A 24666-nucleotide genomic window follows, 5' to 3' on the forward strand; every position below is an offset into this window, starting at 1 on the left:
CAATCATTCAGATAATAATCTGCCTTTCTGTTTTTGCTATCAAAGCAGATTATCCACATTATACTTCATCTGCCATGCATTTTCCTCTTCGTTCAACTTGTCCAAATCACACTGAAGCATCTCTGCATCTTCTTTGCTGCTCAACCTCCCAGTGTGCTTTATATAATCTACAAACCACATTTTACATTTAGTTCCCTCACCTAAATCATTCATATAGATTGTAAATAGCTGAGGTCCAAGCACCAAATCTAGTGGTTGCCCACGAGTCACTGCTTGCTACTTGGCAAATTTCATAAAATTTCCCTTCCTACTTTTTGATTCTGGTCTGCCAACCACCACTACCTACCCATATCAGTACACAACACCCAAGCACCTGCACTTTAATTTTACATAATAATCTTTTATTGAGATCTTAACAATCACCTTCTGAAAGTCTAAGTAAATCACATCCACTGCCTCCGTCTTATCAATTCTACTAGTTACATCCTTAAAAAAGTCCAGTAGGTTTGTCAGGCATGATTTCCATTTTGTAAATCCATGATGACTGAGTCTGATCCTGTGATTGTTTGCTCAGTGCTCTGGTAGAAGCCTATAAAATTCTATCAGGACTAGACAGGGTAACTGAAAAAGGATATTTTCTATGTTTCTATTTCTTTCCAGATATGCATGTCTGTTGTATTCATGAATTGAATGAAAACTTAAAACTCAAAATAATGCAAAAGAAGGCAAAAGAAGGCAAACTGGATGACTTTCAAGGAGGTTGCCAGGGTTAGAGCATTTGAGCTACATGGAGAGGCTGAACAGGCTGGGGTTGTTTTCCCTGGAGCATCGGAGGTTGAGGGGTGACCTTATAGAGTTTTACAAAATCCTGAGGGGCATGGATAGGATAAATAGGCAAAGTCTTTTCCCTAGGGTCGGCGAGTTCAGAACTAGAGGGCATTGGTTTAGGGTGAGAGGGGAAAGATATAAAAGAGACCGAAGAGGCAACTTTTTCACCCAGAGGGTGGTACGTGTATGGAATGAGCTGCCAGAGGAAGTGGTGGAGGCTGGTACAATTGCAACATTTAAGAGGCATTTGGATGAGTATATGAATAGGAAGGGTTTGGAGGGATGTAGGCCGGGTGGTGGCAGGTGGGACTAGATTGGGTTGGAATATCTGGTCGGCATGGACAGATTGGACCAAAGGGCCTGTTACCATGCTGTACATCTCTATGACTCTATGACTTTCAGAAGGGTCAATTCATAAAAAAAAATCACTGAGGAAGGTTAAGACTTCCAGTTAAAAGCAGTTGTGCAGTTTAGTTCTTCCAAAGACTAAGTTGCAGTGTGTTTAAAAAAAAATTTAGAAGAACACCTATTGTTTAACTTTCACAAACAGACCTACTAGTCACCAGTGAACAATTTATTTTCATTTATGAAGGTAGGCAGCCCTTTTATCCCTTATTGTCAACCTGAAGCCATGGGTTATTTTAAGCTTTAGAACTGGTTGAATGGAAGTTTTAAATGTTGAATTCATTTTAATGGAGCCTTTGTTATTCTTTAGGTAAAATACTTAGCAGATTTCATAAAATTTCCCTTCATACTTAGCCACAGTTTTCTGTAAAATTTCAATTGAGTTTGCTCATAAGCGCCTTCCCTATTGTGCTGGCATGACATTTCTGTTCTGCACAGACTTCTCCAGGGCCTCCAAAGTGAGCTTGACAAATTATACTCTACATTCATTCCATTGCAAAATGGAATGAAACTGCCAGCAATAACTTCACTTTTGACTCACACCAGCTGTCAGAAACAGATGAGATGTTCATCCTCTGTTTAGGCTGGATTTAAATTTTGTTTCCAAAAGCATAAGGGTAGTGCTAATGCATTGTTTCACTCAGTCTGCCTCAGTCATGCTAAGTACTAATGAAGGTCTGCCTTAGTCGCTGCTGAAAAGTGTAATTTATGTCTTATTCTTTACAAATTTATCTTCAATGAAACATGCAGAGAAGTCAAACTTCACAAAAATTGGAAGAAATATACAAATCCCTTACACTTATACTATTCTGCAAAAAGCACATAATAAAGTGCATAGCTCTGTAACGGATCCAAGAGTGAGAAACAGGTTAGTCTGAGCATCAGGGATTATACTTAGGCAGCCTTGGAATAACATAGCTGTTGGAAAATTGCCATTGTATCATTGTAAAAATCATCAGCAAATAACATCCTGTTGAAGTTGGGAGCTGTGTTATTATATTGTCTGCTATCATAAATTGACTTTTTATGCAAAAATACCTTGAATATTGAAGCGAAAGATGCATACAAATTCCATGTAAAGCAACAACTTTGTAAAAGCTTTGAACACTGACTGGGGGCTAACAAAGTTTACGTAAACACCTGGAGAACCAGAGGTAAACAGCAAAATCAAAATAGCAACTGTTTTATGACTTTAGATTTTAGTGACAGTGTATAGAAATCTGTACTGCTTTCTCTCACTATTTTTCCTCTCTTCTCCTTTACACTTTCCTGGCAATTCTAACCAGATGTATAACAGTGCAGACTGCAACAGGTTACCTGAAGGTGAAAGTGCAGGATAGCAGCTCAAGGTAAAGGAGTTTACTTGGATTTCGCACTCCATATTTTCTATGCTAATCTGACATGAATTATTAAAAATAGTTTATGTTAAAAATAAGATGTCCTGACTAGCCTTTGCCTGTCAATGCACACCATCAGTGGCTTGGTCATTTATACTATTGTTGTTTTTTGGACCTTGCTACGTGGGATATAGTTGTTACATTTGCAAACATAATCATAGTGACAATAGTTTAAAAGGTATTTAATGGATTGTCAGAAACTAAGTTCTGAGGATGTGAAAAGTGATATAACAAAAACCAGCTCTTTCTTTCATAATGCAAGCTGCAATGACCATGGAGAAGCTTCTACAATATTTGAAGAATACCTTTTAGATCTGTTGATATTCCCTAGAATTCCCTTCCTAATAGCATTGTGGGTCTATCTACAGCACAGGACTGCAGCATTCGAAGAAGGCAGCTCATCACTAACTTCTCAAGTGCAACTAGAGAGAGGCAATAAATGCTGGCCAGCCAAAAAAGCCAATGTCTGTGAGGGAATAAAAAAAATAGTCTATATAGCCGAGATGAGAGGGGTGCTCTGTCTTTCTTGAACACTGTTGCTCCATGAAATCCAACATCAATTTAATTATTTTAACCAATTCCAACGTGACCAATCATATACTTTCTCTATATTGGACTTGCATTAAAACAGATTTACCTAGTTTTGTTAAGAAACGCCAACTACTGATTTATCAGAAAACAAATTTTATTCCATAAAAATTCTGAAGTTTGTTATATGAAAATATAAATGTTTACCATTCTTGATAATCCAAAAACCACACATATACACCATAAAGAAAAGAAATCGATTCCTCACAGTAGAGTTTTAATTTACACTCATGTCCAATAGACATAGCTGTTGAAAGTAATGAGTATAAGGTTTGAGATGTTCTGATGGTCACCAGTCTGACATTCTGGCACACAAAGTTGGATGCCATTAAACAAATACAATTGTTTCCAGATGCGATTGTTCAGAGAATATCAACTAACTCTTTCAGAGGCTTCTCATGCATGATCAGCTGAATTAGGGTTCCAGGTGCCGTATTATACCCACAGGAAAAGGTTATTTTCCAGGAACAGGAGAGCTGAATTGGGATGCTTCACTCCTTGAGTGAGCTTTCCTTAACTACTCCTACAAAACAATATCCAATGCAGAAAGTGGAGCCTAAGCTCTATTTCAATGCAGATGGTCTACAGTAAATAAATAGTAATTACAAGAAATGCATCTACCAAGAGATATGTTGTTTAAAAAGAAGTTCCAATGTCCTTTAACCACTTCTCAGCTGCTTCTTTGGTCACTCTCCTTCCATCATCAGGTTAGAAAAGGATATGTTCCATGATGATTCTAGAGATCAATTCCACTCAACTCTTTAGCTAATGAAGCATTCTTTGTCAGCATGCAGCAAGACCGGGACAACATTCTGAAGTGGACTGATGAGTGGCAAGTAACAGCGCACCTCAGAAATGCCAGTCAATGGCCATCCCCAAGAAAAAAAATCTAACCACCTACCCTTAACATTTAATATTATCATTGCTGACTACATCACCATCAATTTCCTGACAGAGACTGTACCAAAAAAAACTTAACTGCACCTGCCATCTAATACTGTTGGTACAAGAGCAGGTCAAAGGCTGGGTATGTCTATGGCAACAAATTACCCCTCAATTCCCCAAAGCATGTGAACATCTGTGAGGAACAAGTTAGATGTGTGGTGGAAGACACCTGCTTGGATGAGTGCAGCTCCAAAAAGACTCAAGGAGGATCGCATACAGTCCAAAGCAGCTTGATTGTTTGGCACCACAACCACCCCTTAAACATTCACTCCTACCATCACAAGAATGTTATGGCTGCACTATATATCATTTATGACATGTATATTATGTATATCCATGGGGAGGTAGTGGCCTAGTGGATTTATCACTGGACTGTTAATCCAGAGATCCAGGTAATGTTCTGGGGATCCAGGTTCAAATTCCACCATGGCAGATAGTGGAATTTGAATTCAATAAATATCTGCAATTAAGTGTCTAACAAAGACCACTAATCCATTGTCAGAAAAACTCATCTGGTTCACTATTGTCCTTGAGGGAAGGAAACTGCCATGCTTGCTTGGATTGGCCTATATGTGACTCCAGGCCACAACAATGTGGTTAACTCAAAACTGCCCGCTGGGTAATCAGGGATAGACAATAAATGCTGGCCCAGCCTGCAACACCTTCATCCCATGAATGAAGAAAAAAACAAAACTTACAAAAACAGACATGAAGCTACACACCAAGCTTTGTCTGACAACACCTTCCTAAGCCACAACTTGCATTACCTGCAAAAACATGTGCAACAGACATTGCCTCCTGCAAGTTCCCCTCCAAACTACACATTACCCTGACTTGGAGATAAAGTTTAATTCCTTTATTGTTGCAAGGTTTGAATCCAGTAAGTGGGAATACCTTTGTTACACAGACTGCGGTGATTCATGGCTGTGGCTCACAGCTCGCTTTCAAAGGACAGTTAGGCACGAGTAATAAATAACAAATTTGTCAGTTATGTCCTTATCCCATGGTAAACTGAAAAAAAAGCAGTATATATATAGCACCTTTAATGAAATATATTGACTGTAGCAGGAAACCGGAGCCCCCAAGTGAAATCCATGCAGACATGGGGAGAACATACAAACTCCACACAGTCATCCAAGGCTGGAATATAATTTGGATCCTTGGTGCTGCGAGGCAGTAGTGCTAACCACTGAGTCACCGTGCTGTCAGATATCTCAGCAGATTGCAGGATGTTAAAGAAATGGATAGGTTCAAGCTCAAAGATGAAGTTTCAAACAAAGATAATAAGTTTAAAATGGAGGCACTGCAGGATAAAGCATCAATGTGGGTCTATAAGTATAGAGATAAACTAGATTGAATGCAAGTTAGGATATTGGTTGCAGAGTTCTGTATGGGCTCAAGTTAATGGACGACGGGAGGTCAGGAGAGCATTAGAGTAATCAAGGCTAAGGGACATCTACTAAAAAAGATCATTACCTTTGATCTGGCAATCTGCATTCAGACAATATGAGATTTATAAGAAGCAAAAAATAGGTCACCATTTCCATTGAGTCCTATCTTTTTTCATTAAACCTCAATTTCACTTAAAATTATCCACCTACCAGCAAGATATCCAGTTGTCTTCTAAATTAATTAAACATTTAACATAATTAGATTTTTCAAGTAACTTGTCAGTATGTAATGCATTGACAGAAATAGAATGGTAAGATTTGTTTCTTCCTCCCAACTTTCTAATTAACTTGTATTAGTAGTGGAATTGTAACAATTCAGCAAATATCTCGACGCAAAACATGTAGTCTGTATACAGAAGGAATTAGTTGATCTTTTGGGGATTTGCTTTGTACCATCAGAATCCTGGAACTCCTCTCACAGGTCAACAGTGTAATCAAATCCATCAATTTACCATGACATGGTGAATAGCAAAAAGGATTTGGTGCTTGAGGCAGAGAAAAGAACAGACACCTCTCAACAGAGATGTTCTTCATGTATAGATTAACAAAAAGTATCATTTGGACAGCCCAGTCATATCATGCTTAAAAGCATCTTAAATCTGTAATATTGTTCTGTGTAATTTGTTACATAATTTAACTGAATCTTCAGCGATGCTTTAAAGACTAAGACATACCTTCCACTTGAAATTTAAAAAATAATTTAAACAACTGAATATTCAGTGTTATTGCCTTTTACCCCAATCCTACGCTTAACAGGAAATAAACTGACCAAACATTCGACAGGACTGTATCAGCAATTTTGCTGTCATTCATAAACTTAACCATGCCTCCTAAATTCTCATCCAAAATGTCAGATGAAGCAAGATGGCACTGAAGAATGTTCCAGCAGCAGTGGCATGACTCCAGACATGGCTAGTCCAGGGTATGTGAAGGCAATGGCATTCTGGTTACAGTGGCGTGTCAGGATCAGGCACCTAAGTGTTCACAGATTTTGAATGAACTTTATGATTTTGTTGGTGGCGAGGACTCATGGTGGAGGCAGGTGAGTGTTCTGGGTGTTTCCTTTTCTTTTTGGTGTTTCTTTTATTTCTGCTTCTCTTTTTAATCCTGTCTTTTAAATACTAGGATGGCACCAGATAATGGCGACTTTGTACACTTTTCACTGTACTCGAGAATGCATGACAATAAAAAAAATTAAATCCAAATCAAATTGTTAATATAAATGACAAACTAGTGAATCCAGCAGTGATCCCATACAGGACGTTGATCAGGCTGTTTTTGGAGTGTTGTGTAGAGTTCTGATCATCCTGCTATAGGAAGGATATTGTTAAATTGAAAACGGACTAGAAAAGATTTATTGGGAGTGGAGGGTTAGAGCTGAGAGGCTGGATAGGCTGGGACATTTTTCACTGGAGTGTTGGAGGTTGAGTGGTGAACTTATAGAAGTTTATAAAATCATGATTGGCACAGACAGGGGGAATAGTAAAGATCCTTTCTCTAGGGTAGAGGAATTCAAAATTAGAAGGCATAATTTCAAGGTGAGAGGAGAAAGATTTAAAATGGACCTGAAGGGTAGCTTTTTCACAGAGAGTAGTTTGCATGTGGAATGAACTGTTAGAGGAGGTGGTGGATGCAGGTACAGTTACAACAGTTAAAAGACATTTGGATAAGTTCATGAATAGGAAATGTGTAGAGGGATATGGGCTAAATGCAGGCGAATGGAACTAGCTTAATTTGGGAAACCTGGTTGGCATGGACGAATTGGACCAAAGTGTCTGTTTCCGTGCTGTATGTGTCTGAGTCTCAGTCTGAGGTGTGGTTTAGATTTTGTTGCAAGCTGCTTTATATGTTCACTTTGCTTACAGTTATTCAGAGAAATTTTGTGGGCTTATCAGGGAAAATTTCCACCAATTTAACAGCTCTTCCAGTGCCCTGTATCATGGATCTATGGCTTTTGAGAACCAATTAGTTCAAAATCTGCAGAGGCATGCAGACTAAAAAGCAGGAAGTTAAATATGAAAACAGGAGAGATAAATTAAGTTAAAATCATAGTAAATGAGGATTGGGAATATAGGACACACATATAGGATTAAGAGGCATTTATAAAGGAGAAAACTAAAAAGTAATTGTTTTAAATTTGCATCATTGGTTGTGCATATGCATAGAAAATTAATTTTTCAAGGGCACAGAGATTGCTCAGCAAGAATTAACATTATTGAACTACAGTATTAATAATAGATTTACTCTTGACTGCACTGCTTTATCTGCTTTTGGTGTGAGACGAGTGAATAATTACCCTAAATTTCTGCCAATGAAGTGTGTTCTGTTCAGTCAATTGACAAAGACTGCAACAGCAAAGTTTCTGAAAGAGAAGGTTTTGTTGCACACAATTCAGTGAAGCCATTGGTGCTTGCTGTTTTTGCCATGTAAAATTGATAGTGTCTATGGTTTCCAAGCATGTGCAGTTAAATGTAGAAATCATAGTTATAGCAATGATTTCTACATTTAACTGCACATGCTTGGAAACCAGAGATACTATCAATTTTACATGGCAAAAACAGCAAGCACCAATGGCTTCACTGAATTGTGTGCAACAAAACCTTACCTCATTTGGTAGAAGCTAATCACATGTTGGAATCTGCAAAATAAATTAATACTGAATGAGTTAGAACTTTGAACAGCCAGTTTGAAACATGGTCTTACTTACATAATGGCGCCAAATAGGATTCAAGGACTAGATTATTCATGTGCTTGAAAGTGAGGGAGAGATCAGAATTATAAATACATTTTTATAGGGAATTCCATACCTATTGAAAATTGTTTTGAAATTCAGCTTAATTGACTTCTTTTGCAGCCCAGCTTTTCACCCCTAATTTAGCAATATGCTTTGAACATAATCAATAGACCAGACATATTTTAGTTTAAAATCATGAATTCCACAAGTACTCTCATGACAGCAAAATAGCCCCATTTGCTTTATCCCACTGAAAACTCAAGATAAAAGACAGCAGTCTTTTCATAAAACTTATTACTGATGGTTATTTAGCTTTCAGCATCAGCAGTAACAAGTCCCATTAGACCTTCCTTTGTTCTATGCTTTCTTGCGCATATGACATGTGAAACATTGAATTTTACACAGCTAGCATTCCTGGCTGCTTTTCTTTACCACAGCTCAGTGGTCGCCAGTAGGATGACCCACAATGCTAAAGCCTATCGCGACCTCTAAAACTGCGTTCAGTGCATTTCAAATATTTGTGCTAACAAAGGGAATCACCAACCCAGAAAATGAACCAGCTTGTTATCCCAAGATCCTTCAATATCATTATAAATTAGAGCTTGTCAGATGCCAAAGATAACTTTAAATTTGAAGTTCACTATGGCTGGTTTCAAATGAATGAGATTTCAGTGTGGATGTGTTTCAATTGTTTCTATATAAACTAAAAGATGAGTTTCAGTTGGAATAGTATGATGACAAAGGAACTCTTGTAATATTCAACTAATGTTTAAATATAAAACTAAAATCCATTTTTGTGCAAGTGCACAATTGTACAAAAGAATTGCAAATCATTAAATTTGCACAGTAATTTGTTTTTGCAAAATTTACACTCTGAGCGTAAATTTTAAACTGGAGTGTTTCTGCTAAATAATTTTAACAGCAGTTCAGTATGTAGAGGACCATTAAAAAAAAACCCTGACAGATTCATATAATTAAGACTCCCATCCATTCTGTTGAATGTCAGCATCTGACAGTCTATTATCATAGTCTCCAGAAATCGCTGGATACCTACTCTTAATTTCAGGAATAACCACACCCAAATTGTAATTAATAATAAATTACAATTATGAATAGGATTGAGAGACCCCTTGATTTAGTTATTAGTTCAGTAAAGCATCTGATATCAGAGTTTGCAGGCAGAAAGAAAATGACAAAAATATTAAGTGGAAGTACTGCATGGATTATTATATTTTTAATATTTTACTAATGTTATTACAAAATGGAACATTTTTAATGAATGGCAATCCTTGAACAAACTAAATACTTTTATTTACTATAATGTGAATGTGGGAAGTTGGGAAAATACATTGGCCCCAAATTTGCATCAGCAGCACCCATTTCCTTGGCTTTGTATCACCTCTAAAATGTGCCAAAGGCGTGTATATATTTGGTGCTGCAACACCAGTTGGGTGAGGACATTGGTGATGCACAGGTTGCGTCTGCCACAAATATGGGGAGTAGGTTTCTTGTGTCAATCAGTGTACTGAATCGATGCCAGCCATGTCCTTTCAAAGTTCAATGATCCTGCTATGGCATTCAGCAGCAGGTTAATTGCTGATTGCTTTTAATGGTTTTTGATGTGATTCTAGAAGTATTGGGTGGTAAAGAGTTGTTTATTTGCTTTTAAATTCTGCAAGGGTGGCATGTGCTGAGTAACGTAGTTCTGGCCTCAATGACTCTCACAATCCCCTTGCTGCCACCCTTGGTTTCATTTACTTGCATTCCTTCTTGGCCTATGATATGACAGAAATGAGCTGAGGTGAAATAGACAGGAAGTCATTATGCCTAGAAGGTTCAAGGATCAGTTTTCCTATCCTTGTGAGGAATAGTATGTTGATTATACTTTATCATTCAATGAGATCATGGCAAATCCTGGATTTCAATGCCATTCTCCTGCCTGTTCCCCATATCTCTTCCTCTACTGACAGATCAAATTCTGTCCACCTCATTCTTAAATAAAGTCAACAATGCAGCATCTACAATCCTTTGGGGTGGAAAATTTCAAAAATTCACACAATCTTTTGAGTTAAGAAATTTTCCTTATTGGAGTAAAAAATGATTAACCCCTATCCTGAGATTGTGCCTCCATGTTCTAGATTTCCCAGCCAGTTGAAATAACCTCTCAGTATCTACTCTGTCAAGCCCCTTTACAGTCTTTTGTGTTTTAATGAAATCACCTCTGATTCCTCTAAAATGTGGAGAACATAGGCTGATTTAATTGGGTCTATCATCATAGGATAACCCTCACATCCCATGAATGAACCAATCTAATGAACTGTTGCAACCAACAGAAGTACATCCTTTCTTAAATATGGAGACTAAATTTGCATGGAGCACTACAGGTTTAGTTGAGTGTATAATTGTAGCAAGACACCTTTATTCCCATACTCTAATCCACTTGCAATAAAAGCTATTTTCCTTCCTAAGTCCTTGATGTATTTGCTTGCTAACTTTGAGTTACTTGTATGAATACCCACATCAAGAGTTTCAAAATGAATTCCTTTGAAAAACTATTCATTTTTTCTATTCTTACAACTAAAATAAATAACTTTCTGCACAATATATTCCATCTGCCATCTTGTTACCAACTCATTTAATCTGTCTCATTCTCTTTACAGCCTCTCTGTGTTTCCTCACAACTTACATTTGCATCTAATTTTGTATGATCAGCAAATGTGGATACATTGTATCTTTCTCTTTGCCTAAATCATTAGAATGGAGTATAAATAGTTCATGACCCAACACTGATCTTTGGAACTGCGCACTAATCACAGTGCTCTGTTTCACTGAGAAGGCCCTCACTGAAGGTGGCCAGTTGCAGTCTATCGAGCAGGTTGAGGACAACATTGCCAGTGACTGAGAGGCTATTAGGGGTATATACATTCAAATATCTAAGTCTCATAGGTTGGAACAGGTGATAATTGCAATATCTCTCAGTTTGTTAGCTACTGTTCCATGAGGAAGGTACTGAGATGCTGTATTGTAAAAAAGCCAAATAAATTTTATTCTGTCTTATCAGAGAGAAATGGGTGAAGCAAGCACTTGACTTTTCAAGAATTGTAGGTTTCCTCATATAGAGGTATGACAGATTGCACACTTATGGTTATGTGGGTGCCCCTTGATAGCTGTGAAATGTGATTGAAAAGAAAGGGATTCTGCTTCCCAGATGTGTAGCTAATGGTACTTATGTGTGGCATATTACAAAAGTTACTGTATGGTATCCTGACAGCAGTCACAATGCCCTCATTCTGTAGCAGTCCTCTGCAAATCTGCACGATGACACACCAGAGGGTGAACACTGAAAAAAACAAGGGTTATTCCCTGAGCACAGAGTTTATGACACTAATGTGATGTGAAAAGCACACACAAACTAAAATGGCTCTGCTACATTAAACATGATTGAGTGGCCCAGTAGAGGGCTTAAGCAACTCTGGAGTACTCAGGAGTACTTGGCAGAGTGGTGTATGTTGCACAACGTTGCCATTATAAAGACATAGCCCTTTTCACCAGCTACACAGTGACCAATATTCTTTCTTTTGGGAGTGGGGGCAGAGGAGGACGAAGAGTTGGAAAGGAAGAAGCAATCCGCAGAGACTGTCTCTAATCAACTTATTTGAGTGCAGCTCTAATGAATACAAGCCCAATTCCTAATCCACAAAGTCTCACATCATACTTTTCCTCTTGTTAATTACCAACAACAACATCCTCCTTGCCATAATTATAAAAGCAAAGCCATGACAAAACGAACATTCCAAAGCAATTGATAAATCAAACACTGCAATGTTGCATACATCATTAATTAATCATCGTTGATTATTCCTTTAGTGTGTCTTTATGTATCTGGCTCACTGTTTCTATGCAGTGTTACTTTATTTCATATAGTAATAATTTAGAGTCATAGAGATGTACAACATGGAAACAGACCCTTCAGTTCAACCCGTCCATACTGACCAGATATCCCAACCAATCTCATCCTACCTGCCAGCACCTGGCCCATATCCCTCCAAACCCTTCCTATTCATATACTCATCCAGATGCTTTTAAATGTTGCAATTGTACTAGCCTCCACCACTTCCTCTGGCAGCTTATTCCATACACACCATCCTCTGCGTGAAAACATTGCCCCTTAGGTCTCTTTTATATCTTTCCCCTCTCACCCTAAACCTATGCCATCTAATTCTGTACTCCCTCCACCCCAGGGAAAAGACTTTGTCTATTTATCCTATCCATGCCCCGCATGATTTTATAAACCTCTATAAAGTCACCCCTCAGCATTCGACACTCCAAGGGAAGTAGTCCCAGCCTATTGAACTTCTCCCTTTACCTCAACCCAGCAACATCCTTGTAAATCTTTTCTGAACCCTTTCAAGTTTCACAACATCCACTTAAAACCAAAATGCTAACATTTTAATATTCATCCTTAAAGGTCATCAATCTCAGGGAATGTTCTAAACTGGCAGAATATGCTTTAAAATGTACTTTCAACTGTATGAAAATAAGAAAGAGGAACATGAGTAGGTCATTCAGCCCTTCAAGGCCCAGTATGGCATTTAACAAGATCCTGGCTGCTCTGCTTCAACACCATTTTCCTGCAATATCCTTCTCTAATACATTGAAATCTATCGGTCTCAGTCATGAACATATCTGAGGACTGAGCCTTGACAGCTCCCTGGGGCACAGAATTCCAAAGATTCGCCACCCACTGAGTGAAGAAACTACTCTTTGTCTCAGCGCTAAATTGTCATTCCCCTTATTTTGAGATCACAACCAAGGAAACAGCCTTCTGCATCTAACCTGTAAGAATTTTGTATGTTTGAATGAGATTAGCTTTCATTCATCCCAGAGTGCCTTCTGTCAACATTTTGTCCCCAGAAATTCGAAACTACATGTTCAAATATTTTCGAACACCTTTTGGAGTCTCAACATTTCAAGACTTTCTCTCACAAGCAAGAGCTGTTAAGGCAATGCTTCCAGTTCTCCTGCAAGGATGTAACTCTTAAAATCACTCACACAATAGAGCTATAAGTGCAAGGTCTAAAAGTTATAGCAATATATTTTCTGCAAATTTCTACTTCACTTCTTCTATGAATAAAGTTTGTAATGATGGAAGTTAACTCAAAGGTTTTACACTGCATTTTCCCTTTTGTTAAAAGAGGTATTTCAAAATTTGCAATAATCGCAGCTTTACCAGTGCTAATTTCTTTTAGATAACTCAGCTACAATGACCCTGGCATTTCTTATCATGGAAGCTTTACTCACCTTTCATTTAGCAAGGTGCGAATTAAGTCTTTTTTTAAAAATCATTAAAGTTTCAGTTGATTTAACAGGAAACAAAATCCAGAAATGAAACTATTATATTCCGTGTGATTTGTCATTTCAATACTATTAATTTTGAATTAAAATATCACTCCATGAAGGTGCCAATTCTGAGTAGTCACAGCAATAAAATTACTTGTTTACTAGTTAATACAAATAACTTGCTCATAATATGAAGGGCGGTCTCATTTTTAATATTTCATTTGATTTCTGTCAAATTAACGTTATTTCTCTAAAATAGCTTTGAAAGAACCCAATTAAACATTTTCAAGGCAAATGAAAGTGCGTTAACCATGAGATTTAAAATAGTTATAAACCAATTAACATTTCTGAACCTTACCTACAATGTATTATGCCTTTCCGTATCATCACCTTTGGGGAATCACAACTTGAGCGAATTGCAAGTGAAAAAAATACCAAATGACATACCGGATCCTTTATCAATCAAAGAAACAGCAACTATGAAGAATGATGATATCCACATGTTATGCAAACAAAGGCAGAAATGTTTACGTAGCAGTTTCTCAAATAAATTACATTTGTGGAAGGCTCAATTGTTGTATTATAGATGAAGAAATAGACATTCTGTGTTGGGATCTTGTAGAAATAAGTTGAAGGGAGGAGATGACTTACCGACGCAGAATGTGCTCCGAGCTTGACCTCTTTCTTTTGGCGAATGATGCTCTGCAACTGAAATCAGATTACAGTTCTCAATATTTTAAAATGTCACAGTTTTTTTCAAAATTGTTAAACAATTTAAACTGCATGCAGAGGCTATATTCACAAGCAGGTTAAAAATTACTGCCAATTTAGTAATTAGATGTACGGTAATGTACATAGAGGGCTACCATTTAAATATTCACATTAGGGAAATAGAATGGAATCTGTGTCTGCAGTGCAGTTGAAGTTATCATCACACTGCATTGCTTTTCATTATTTTAGTATTCTGTTCAACTGTTTGAGGAGACAGTTCTGCTTTTGAAGATACACACTGTTTGATTAAAAGCATTACATTCAGTTAAGTAAAGGATAATAGGGATAATAAAGTATTTTGATTCAGGTCTCTTTCAAACTTCACAAAATATTTGCAGTCAAATATTATTTCAAAAGAATGGAGTCGAGCAAAGTGGCAACCTTCTACACTTATTTACAACTGAATCCTTAAAAGTAACTTTGAACATTTGAGAAGAAATAAACTAATTTTATGAAAATTAAAAAAAATCTATTAACCATAATGTTATTGAATTTTAGGCCTAAAGTAAGTACTTAAGTCTTGACATTAAACTAACATTATGGAAAGAAAAAATCATAGGGAGGCAATGGGAGTTACATTGTCACATCTACAAAAAAATCACATCTAATCTACCAAGATGCACCCTTTGTCCTGTTTTACAAGAGTGCATTTTGTGTTGAGTACTATCCTGCAGTGGAGAGGTGGAGCACACCGTTAATATTTTTGAAATTAAGCTCCCAAAGGGCAATTGAGAAGATGATTTAAAATTCACTGCTGATGCAAAAGGTTTCTCAGGGTTTAGGAAAAACAGCAATGAAAAGGAAGTGGGAGCTGCCAGCCTCAGTGGGAGCAGTCCTGCCTTCCCTAGCAGTTCAAGGACATTGTAAACCTTTCCCCTATTTATCCTCTCTACCTCCATGTGGTGCAGTGTCTTCTCTTTCATTGCCCCATCATCCCTCAGAGCACTAGGTCATTTGGTCACTTGTTTTAATATAGAGTAATAGCTGGAGAAAATTAATTAACAAAAATGGTAAAACGAGAAAGACGTATAATTTTATAACAAAAACAGAAATTACTGTTTTGAATCCAGCGACATTTCTTCAGAACTGGACCCAACATTAACTGATTTCTCCCCACAGATACTGCCACACCTGCTGAGCTTGTACTGTAATTTTTGTTTTTGTTTCTGATTTCCAGCAGCCACAGTTCTTTTGGTTTTTATTTACTATTATTTTGTAATTGATATAATCAAGGTATACTGCTTATGCTCAAATACTTGCACTGAAAATTATTTTATGATTTCATATGGAAAGACACCAGTGCACAGTGGGAAATACAATTAGCTGCATCTGACTTTAGATTTGTACTATAATTAGAGTGAAGACCTGGGTATCTTATATTTAATGTTTAAATTTAAGTCAACAAGCTTGACCAATATTGGTTAAATATTTGTATATTGGAATGCTTATTTTTAGAACTGTTTATATTTCTGTGTAAAACATGGATACTGCAATGACGTCTACTGTCTCTCTATTTTCTGCAATTAAAAAAGGTCTGTACATGCTAGCATTTTATAATTACAATGCTGACCTTTATAGGTGTGTCAGCTCATTAAATAATCTCTAAGTACAGTGATTCATGAAAGATGAATGTTACATGTAGCATGACACTGTACTTAACGAAGTGACATTTCAGCAGTTAAGAAATAGAGAATGGGTAGCTCATTACCACTGTTAGTAGATCCCGTTTTGTGAAATTTCAATGCCCGTCTAAATTAATACTGTTTTCTGAATTGCATGGATCTGAATTTGTACAAGTCAGAAAGAAGCAAAAAAGTAAAATAATCCTTCAGCTTCTTTGGATGAAAATCATGGTTGCAAAATCATAAATAAATTTTCATTAATGTGTCAGTAATTGTGTGTTAGTACCACTCTCCAGCGACTGTGTCTTACGGTCACTTCCAAGTGAGTGGACATTTGTACCACTCTCAAGTCACCTTTGTCTACAGTTCCTTCTTTAGCAACAATTTCAAAATTGCATTTGATGCTGCTGAGTGATAGCATGTAATTTCACTGGCTACCTTGAGGGTGAGGTGTCATTAAAAAAAAATTTACATTCTGGAAATGGTTTGTGTACCTTTGCTTTCTTAATCAAGACTAACATCCGCCCACAAAATCAATCAGCTGATGTTCCATACTGACCATAAATACTTCACAGAACACTCATAATTGCATGCATCTGATCAGATACAAGTCTTTCATCACAGATGTCTCTTGTGCCTCAATAGTCTAATGTTACTGACTTTTTGCATTGTTCCTAATTATTTGTGTACTGCCTGTTACATTGAGCAGAAACATTTAATTAAATCCAGTTCCAGATGTTTTACATACCTTTCAAAGGAACTTGTACAGCTCCTCAAATGAGCAGCATTAACAAAAAAAAGGGAAACATTGTTAATGAATCAAAACAGCCAATAACGTTTAGGATATAATATGAAGTAACCCAATTAGGAAACTGATTTGGATGTACACCTCTATCTTATAAAACAGTCATTTCATTCTTTCACAAAACTAGCCTCAGCAACTCTTCAATTATTTGTCCTTACAAATGCCTTTTACTGGGAATATTGAGAGTGCTTAGAGTCATAGAGATGTACAGCATGGAAACAGACCCTTTGGTCCAACTCGTCCATGCCGACCAGACATCCGAACCCACTCTTGTCTTACCTGCCAGCACCGGCCCATATCCCTCCAAACCCTTCCTATTCATATACTCATCCAGATGCCTTTTAAATGTTGCAATTGTAGCAGCCTCCACCACATCCCCTGGCAGCTCATTCCATACACGTATCACCCTCTGCGTGAAAACGTTGCCCCTTAGGTCTCTTTTATATCTTTCCCCTCTCACCCTAAACCTATGCCCTCTAGTTCTGGACTCTCCGACCCCAGGGTAAAGACTTTGCCTATTTATTCTATCCATTCCCTTCATAATTTTGTAAAACTCTATAAGGTCACCCCTCAGCCTCCGACGCTCTAGGGAAAACAGCCCCAGCCTGTTCAGCCTCTCCCTGTAGCTCAGATCCTCCAACCCTGGCACCTTCCTTGTAAATCTTTTCTGAGCCCTTTCAAGTTTCACAACATCTTTCCGATAGGAAGGAGACCAGAATTGCACGCAATATTCCAATAGTGGCCTAACCAATGTCCTGTACAGCTGCAAATGACCTCCCAACTCCTGTACTCAATACTCTGACCAATAAAGGAAAGCATACCAAACGCCTTCTTCACTATCCTATCTACCTGCGACTCCATTTTCAAGGAGCTACGAACCTGCACTCCAAGGTCTCTTTGTTCAGCAACATTAAGTGTATAAGTCCTGCTAAGATTTGCTTTCCCAAAATGCAGCACCTCTGGTATTTATGTAAGTTACCTCACCACCATTATATATATTCCCTGCGATTGCTATATTTACTCTCTATGTCTGAACAGTAGTGTAACATTTTCATTCCTCCAGTATGAATTGAAACACACTTCCAAAAAATTAAAAAGTTTTATGATTTTCACCCTTCCTTCTCATTAAATCTAGGATGCATCCCAACCAGACCACATAGCATTTTTAATTTGAGGACTACGAAAATTTTAAGCAATTACCAAGAAACATTTGGTTGAATTGAAAATCACACAGGGACAAAAGTACACTAATGCTTATGTCACAGAGGCAGTTCTCAATAATCAAGAACTCTATCTATTTCAACTGGTTCCTTAAACTAAATGTTATATGTAAATAGACACAGCAGGCAAATCAAGGTAAAAGAGCTTGGATTGCAAATTGAAATTGTTTAAGTACAATATTGTGGATATCACAGACACATGACTGCAAAGAGATCAGGTCTAGGAATTAAATATCCAAGGAAACACGCGGAGCAGGTGGGGTTGCCTTGTTCATAAAAAATGAAATTAAACTGATAGCAAGAAGTGATATAGAGTCAGAAGGTGTAGAACCTGTGTGCATAGAGTTGAGGAACTGCAAAGGGAAAAAAAGGCCCCGATGTGAGTTATCTACAGGTCTCCTAGCAGTAGTCAGGTTACAGGGCAGTAAATAAATCAGGAGATAGAAAATGCATGTAAGAAAGGCACTATTCCAATAATTATGGGGGACTTCAATATGCAGGTAGACTTGGAAAAATCAGATTGGTAGCCGATCGCAAGAAAAGGAATTCATGAAATATCTATGAGGTGGCTATTTGAAGTATCTTGTGGCAGAGCCCACTAGGAAACAGGTAATTCTGGATTTTGTGATATGTAATAAGGCAGACTTGATTAGGGAGCTTAATGTGAAGGAATCCAGTGGGGGCAGTGACCATATTTATGATAGAATTCATCATGCAGTTTGAGAGGGAGAAGCTGGGATCAGATGTAATGGTATTACAATTAAATAAAGGTAACTACAAAGACATGACGGAGGATCCAGGAAGAAAGACAGAGGAGCAGCAATGCCAGGAGTTTCTGGCATTAATTTGAGAGGCACAGCAAAAATTCATCCCAAAGAAGAAACAACATTCTAACGAGAGGAAGAGGCAACCATGGCTGACAAAGGAAGTCAAGGACACAATAAAAGCAAAAGAAAAAGCATTCAATGTGGAAGATGATTAGTGGGAAATCAGGGGATTTGGATGCTTTTAAAGGCAAAATATGAAAGTAAGCTGATTAGTAACATAAAAGAAGATTACAAGAGTTATCTCAGAGATATGAAAGATAAGACAGAGGCAAGAGTGGACATTGGACTGCTAGAAAATGAGACTAGAGAAGTAGTAATGGGGAAGAAAGAAATGGCAGAAAAACCAAATTGGTACTTCGCATCAGTAGCAAACCAGAATTTCAAGAGAGTTGGGGGTAGAGGTGAGTGTAGTGGCCATCACTGAGAAGGTGCTCAGGAAGCTGAAAAGTCTTACAGTGGATAAATCATACAGACTAGACCAGATGACTACACACCCGTGTTCTGAAGGAGATAGCTGAGGAGATTGTGGAGACATGGTTGTTGTTCTTTCTGGAATCACAGGGTTCAGGGAGAGTTGCAGAGGACTGGAAAATGGCCAAAGCAACACCAGTGCTTAAGGAAGGAAGGGAGGAAATGATCGGCTAGTTAGCCTGACCTTGGTAAGATTTTAGTGGCCATTATTAAGGATGAAATTACAGCGTACTTGGAAGACCATGATAAAACACGGCTTCATCAAGGGGACGTCATGCTTGACAATCTGGTAGAATTCGTTGGAGGTGGTAGTGAGCAAGTTAGATAAGTTAGTGGGCATGATCTGTTTAGATTTCCAGAAGAACTTTAGACAAGGTGCCAGACAAAAGGCTGCTAAATAAGACCTAAACTAAAGATAATAAATATAAGATTGTTATCAATAAATCCATTAAAAAATTCACAAGAAACTTCTTTACTTTTAAGTGTGGTGAACATTTGGAACTTGCTACCATACTAAACAGTTGAAAGTGAATAATGAAGATGCATTTCAGAAGATGTTGGGTAAGCATGTGAGGGAGAAAGAAACCGCAAGGTCATCTGATAGGCTTAGATCAAGATAGGTCGGAGGAAGCTTGTATGGAGATAAAAGGACAAAATAGACCAGTTGGGCCAGATGGTCTGCTTCTGTGTTGTCATCTGCATGTATTTCATAGTCTCTTGTTTCCGGAACAGTGTGGAGTAAATTATACAGGATCAGGAGCATTGACCATGAAAATCGGTCTGCATGATTCCTGGTTTTTGTGGTATTATTTTTAATGGGTGAGGTCAGAGTTTCAGGAAAAACAATGTTCCTAGACTACTCAATTCCTATTTCTGTGTGATTTTAAGGAATTCATACTCAAGTACAATATAGAAATGTTAATTGCCTGGCAAGCTCACACACACACTTCTTCATCCTCTAGCTCCCTGCCAATGCCAAATAATCTTGTCCTCCAAAGACACCCTTTCATTCTCATGAACAACAATCCTCAAACTACATTCCACCTTTTCCCTTTCGGACACATTTTGATAATTAGTAGATTCTACCTTAAATCCCCACTAGCATAAATAATTTGGGTGTGAGCATAAGAAGTATAGATACCTAAATTGGAAGAGTAGTGGACAGTGGATAGAAGGTTACCTCAAATTATAATGGGATCTTGATCAGATGGGCCAATGGGCTGAGGAGAGGCAGATGGAGTTTAATTTAGATAAATGTGACGTGCTGCATTTTGGGAAAGCAAATCTTAATACACTTAATGGTAAGGTCCTTGGGTATGTTGCTGAACAAAGAGACCTTGGGAGTGCAGGTTCATAGCTCCCTGAAAGTGGAGTCGCAGGTACATAGGATAGTGAAGGTGGCTTTCCTGAATTGGTCAGAGTAATGAGTATCGGAGTTGGAAGGTCATGTTGTGGCTGTTCAGGACATTGGTTAGATCACTTTTGGAATATTGCGTGCAATTCTGGTCTCCTTCCTATCGAAAGGATGTTGAGAAACTTGCAAGGGTTCAGAGAGGATTTACAAGGATCTTGCCAGAGTTGGAGGATTTGAGCTATACGGAGAGGTTGAATAGGCTGGGCTGTTTTCCCTGGAGCGTCGGAGGCAGAGGAGTGACTTTATAAGGGCTTATAAAATCATGAGGGGCATGGATAGGATAAATAGACAAAGTCTTTTCCCTGGGGTGGAGGAGTCCAGAACTAGAGGACATAGGTTTGGGGTGAGAGGGGAAAGATATGAAAGAGACCTAAGGGACAACTTTTTCACGCAGAGGGTGGTACATGTATGGAATGAGCTGCCAGAGAAAGAGGTGGAGGCTACTACAATTGCAACATTTAAAAGGCATCTGGATGAGTATATGAATAGGAAGGGTTTGGAGGGATATGGGCCGGTGCTGGCTGGTAAGACTAGACTGGGTTCGGATGTCTGGTCAGCATGGACGAGTTGGACCAAAGGGTCTGTTTCTGTGCTGTACATCTCTATGATTCTATCTTAAACACTAGTAGCAGTCTTCCAGGCAGAATACTGTCAAAGGTTCTTTAGATGGCATTGCCATTCCTACTAACAACAATCTGGGGTTATCACTGACCAGAAGCTGAACTGAATCAGCCATGTTAAAAACTGTGACTCCAAGGAAATGTCAAAGGTTGGGAATTCTATGGTAACTCAACTCTTGTCTCCCCAAAGCCTGTTCTCCACCTACAAGGTCAAGTCAGGAGCGTGATGGAACACATCCCACTTATCTGGATGAAAGCTGCTTGAGTAGTACTCAAGGAGGTTGACACCATCCAGATCTAAGCAGATTGTTTGATTGGTACTTCAACTACTATCTTCAACTTTCACTCTCTTTACCATTGACTCAATATGGTAGATGGTAGAACCTCGCACACGTACTAACAGTAAATATCCAAAGGTCCTTTGACAGTATATTCCAAACTCATGACTTTTAACATCTATAAGGTCAAGGGCAGCAGGGGCTTGGGAACACCACCACCACCTGTAAGTTCCCCTCCAAGTCACACACTATTCTGACTTGGAACTATATTGTTGTTCCTTTAATGTTTTTATATCAGAATCTGGAACTCCCCTCCAAACAGCACTGAGTGTCACTACATTCCAAGGAGAACAGCTGTTCAAGAAGGCAGCTTATCATGACCTTCTTCAGGGCAATTATAGATCAGCAATAAATGCTGGTTCTGCCAGCTATACCTACATCATATGAACAAATAAAAAGAAAGCTCCACTTTTCAAATTTCCACGTGGGATGTCACTTTTTTAAAAAAAAGGCTAAAGAGATTGAGCTGACAGGCTCTTCCCCATTTGAATTCTTTTTGTTAGACATTTACTTGATTATCATGAATGTAATTCTTAACTTTAGATCTGAGAGGGTTTATAAAAAAACATTATGCAAGTGGTTATATCACTCAGAATTTTAAATTTAGGGAGATAAATTAGTAAGCTTGGTAGTGTATTACTGGACAAGGTTAAAGATGTTAACAAATGATTATATTTGTTTCTCTCAATTTTCTAACAGCCACCCTTAATGTATTTTAATTTTCAGCATGGTAACCAATAAAGGAGGCTAGATATGAAGCAGCTGTGAAAGTGGACTAGTAATCTGCAAGCTTTATCCAATATTCCAAAGAATGTGAAATTAAATTCCACTGTGGCAGTCTGATCATTAGAATTATGTTTAGAAAGTCTGGAAATAAAACCGTGGGATCAGAAAAATCACCAAGTTGCTGGATTTTTATTATTATCCAACCAATTCACTAATATCCATCAGGGAAACAAACCTTCTGTGTTCACCCAGTCTGACACAATCTTGCTCCAGCCCTTAACTCTTAACTGCCTCTTGAACAGCTCTCTTTCATGACTAAGTTGAAGAAAATCAGTTGCTGCACCACCTTCATATGACAATAGTGATTGAACAACAAATCGTGGCTTTGTCAGTGACGCCCATACTGAGGATGAGTTTATAAAAATAATCCATACTGCAATGCAGTTACAGAGCAAGTTTGCCCAGGCTGTATTTTGTACAGTAGCTTCAACATCTAATTACGTACCAGGATAGTCCCATAGAAAATAAGCAAAGGCTGCTGGCTAAATTCTGTTGGACTAAAACCTTTTGCCTTCTTGCCAAATATTTTGATACTTAATAACATTTTATATCATGCATCACTCCATTTGTCTGTCTTAGATGAAAGCATGATAACATGAGCATGTCTGTATGAGGCAGTCATTGTGTTAAAATAATGAATGTTTTTTTTCTTGGGGAATGAAACAGCAGGCAGAGACAATGTGTAAAATTATTCAGGAACTCATAAGTTCCAAAGGCTTACAATGGAATGCTAAACAAATAAATATGCATTTCAACAAAAAATGCAGTATTGTAGGGATAAAGAAAAGTAATTAGCAGTTGCAAAATATTGATAAATAAATATTCCAGTAACTTAATACTTAAAAAATGCCTTAGGACACAACCTTTTCAAGATTCCGGTTTTCTTACAGAATAACAGCCATAACGTTTGTTTTGATATACCTCAGTTGAAGTTAATTAGATGCTCGTGTATTTGATTTTTAATAGGTTTTTAATTGGCTTATAAAGATCTAGAAAAAAGGATACTGCAGCTTTAAAATTCTTTTAAAATTCCTGCTGGCTTTGATCCGGTGAGGGACAGATTTATGACTGTTCAGAGAAGATGGGCTATGAAATCATCCCGTTGTGAGAGTGCTTGATGAGACACTTCAGCATATACATGAAGCTCCTTTTTCTAATGTTTTGCTTCTCTCCCCTCCCTACTACTTCTATTCAACTAGCCAGAAGACTAACCCTGCCAGACCTCAATACATCATCTTCATGGGATTGTATCACTCTAAAGCCATTGAATTACACTGTGCAGCAGACATGATCTGTAATTGAAGAATTTCTAATGGAGGTTGTGATGATTCTATAATCCATTTTTAATCTTTCACTATCTTACTCCTTAAAGAAATGAAATAAAGAAAGAAACTTACAAATGGAACAACAAGGCAAATGGAACAAAAAATTCCAGTAACTTAATCTACTGTGAATTTTGCAGCCTTCTGGTTTTTACAGCTTAGGAGTATTGCCTATTCAATATCTAACTAGTTCCACAGACTTCACTTCTGAAGCCAACTCAATTCTAAATGTTTTAATTGTGCAGCAAGTGTCTGAATGTCAAAGCAAACTGCTGCTGGCATGAAAACATAAGTTGTCACTGGTGATCCACCTAGCCTTTCACTTGCACATCAACAGAGATCCCTCAGGAAAAATAAAACAACATAGTTATTTGAAAAAAAATTACTATCATAAGCAACTGTAAAAGCAAAACCAAAGAAATATTAACAAACAAAATAGGTTATCCATATTTAGCTGTTAGTTGTAGCTCATCTTTAGTTATAAAATGAAAACTATAACAATTAATCTTTTGCCATTAAAGAAGTAGGTATAGGTTTTTATGTAAAATTGGGAAAGTGTCCAAAATGAACTCTGAGGTTTTCTGACTTAGAAATAACTGAGTGAATGCAAAAAAGTGCCAGACTCTTTAGTAATGTCTGAATGTGATGTCAATTAAGTTTACATACTAAAGATTTCTGGATTTGAGATAAATGTCAGTTAAACTGTCAGTAGAGTGAACTAACAGACCTTGCAAATACCTCTCTGTAGGGACTACTTAAAAACTAATTCTCTTAAAAGCCCT

General features: G+C 37.7%; 1 protein-coding gene across 1 annotated transcript in view; it reads right to left on the reverse strand.

The window, feature by feature from the left end:
* Positions 1 to 24666, reverse strand: part of micu2 (mitochondrial calcium uptake 2) — a 458574-nt gene that overhangs the window by 67287 nt on the left and 366621 nt on the right. The window contains exon 8 of the mRNA XM_043691937.2: positions 14340 to 14396. Coding sequence (XP_043547872.2) covers positions 14340 to 14396 — 57 coding nt within the window. The remainder of the gene's footprint in view (positions 1 to 14339; positions 14397 to 24666) is intronic.

This window comes from Chiloscyllium plagiosum, unplaced genomic scaffold (genome assembly GCF_037043375.1).
Source record: "Chiloscyllium plagiosum isolate Xiang-an unplaced genomic scaffold, Cpla_swu_hap1 HiC_scaffold_6, whole genome shotgun sequence".
In the NCBI taxonomy this organism is placed as follows: Eukaryota; Metazoa; Chordata; class Chondrichthyes; order Orectolobiformes; family Hemiscylliidae; genus Chiloscyllium; species Chiloscyllium plagiosum.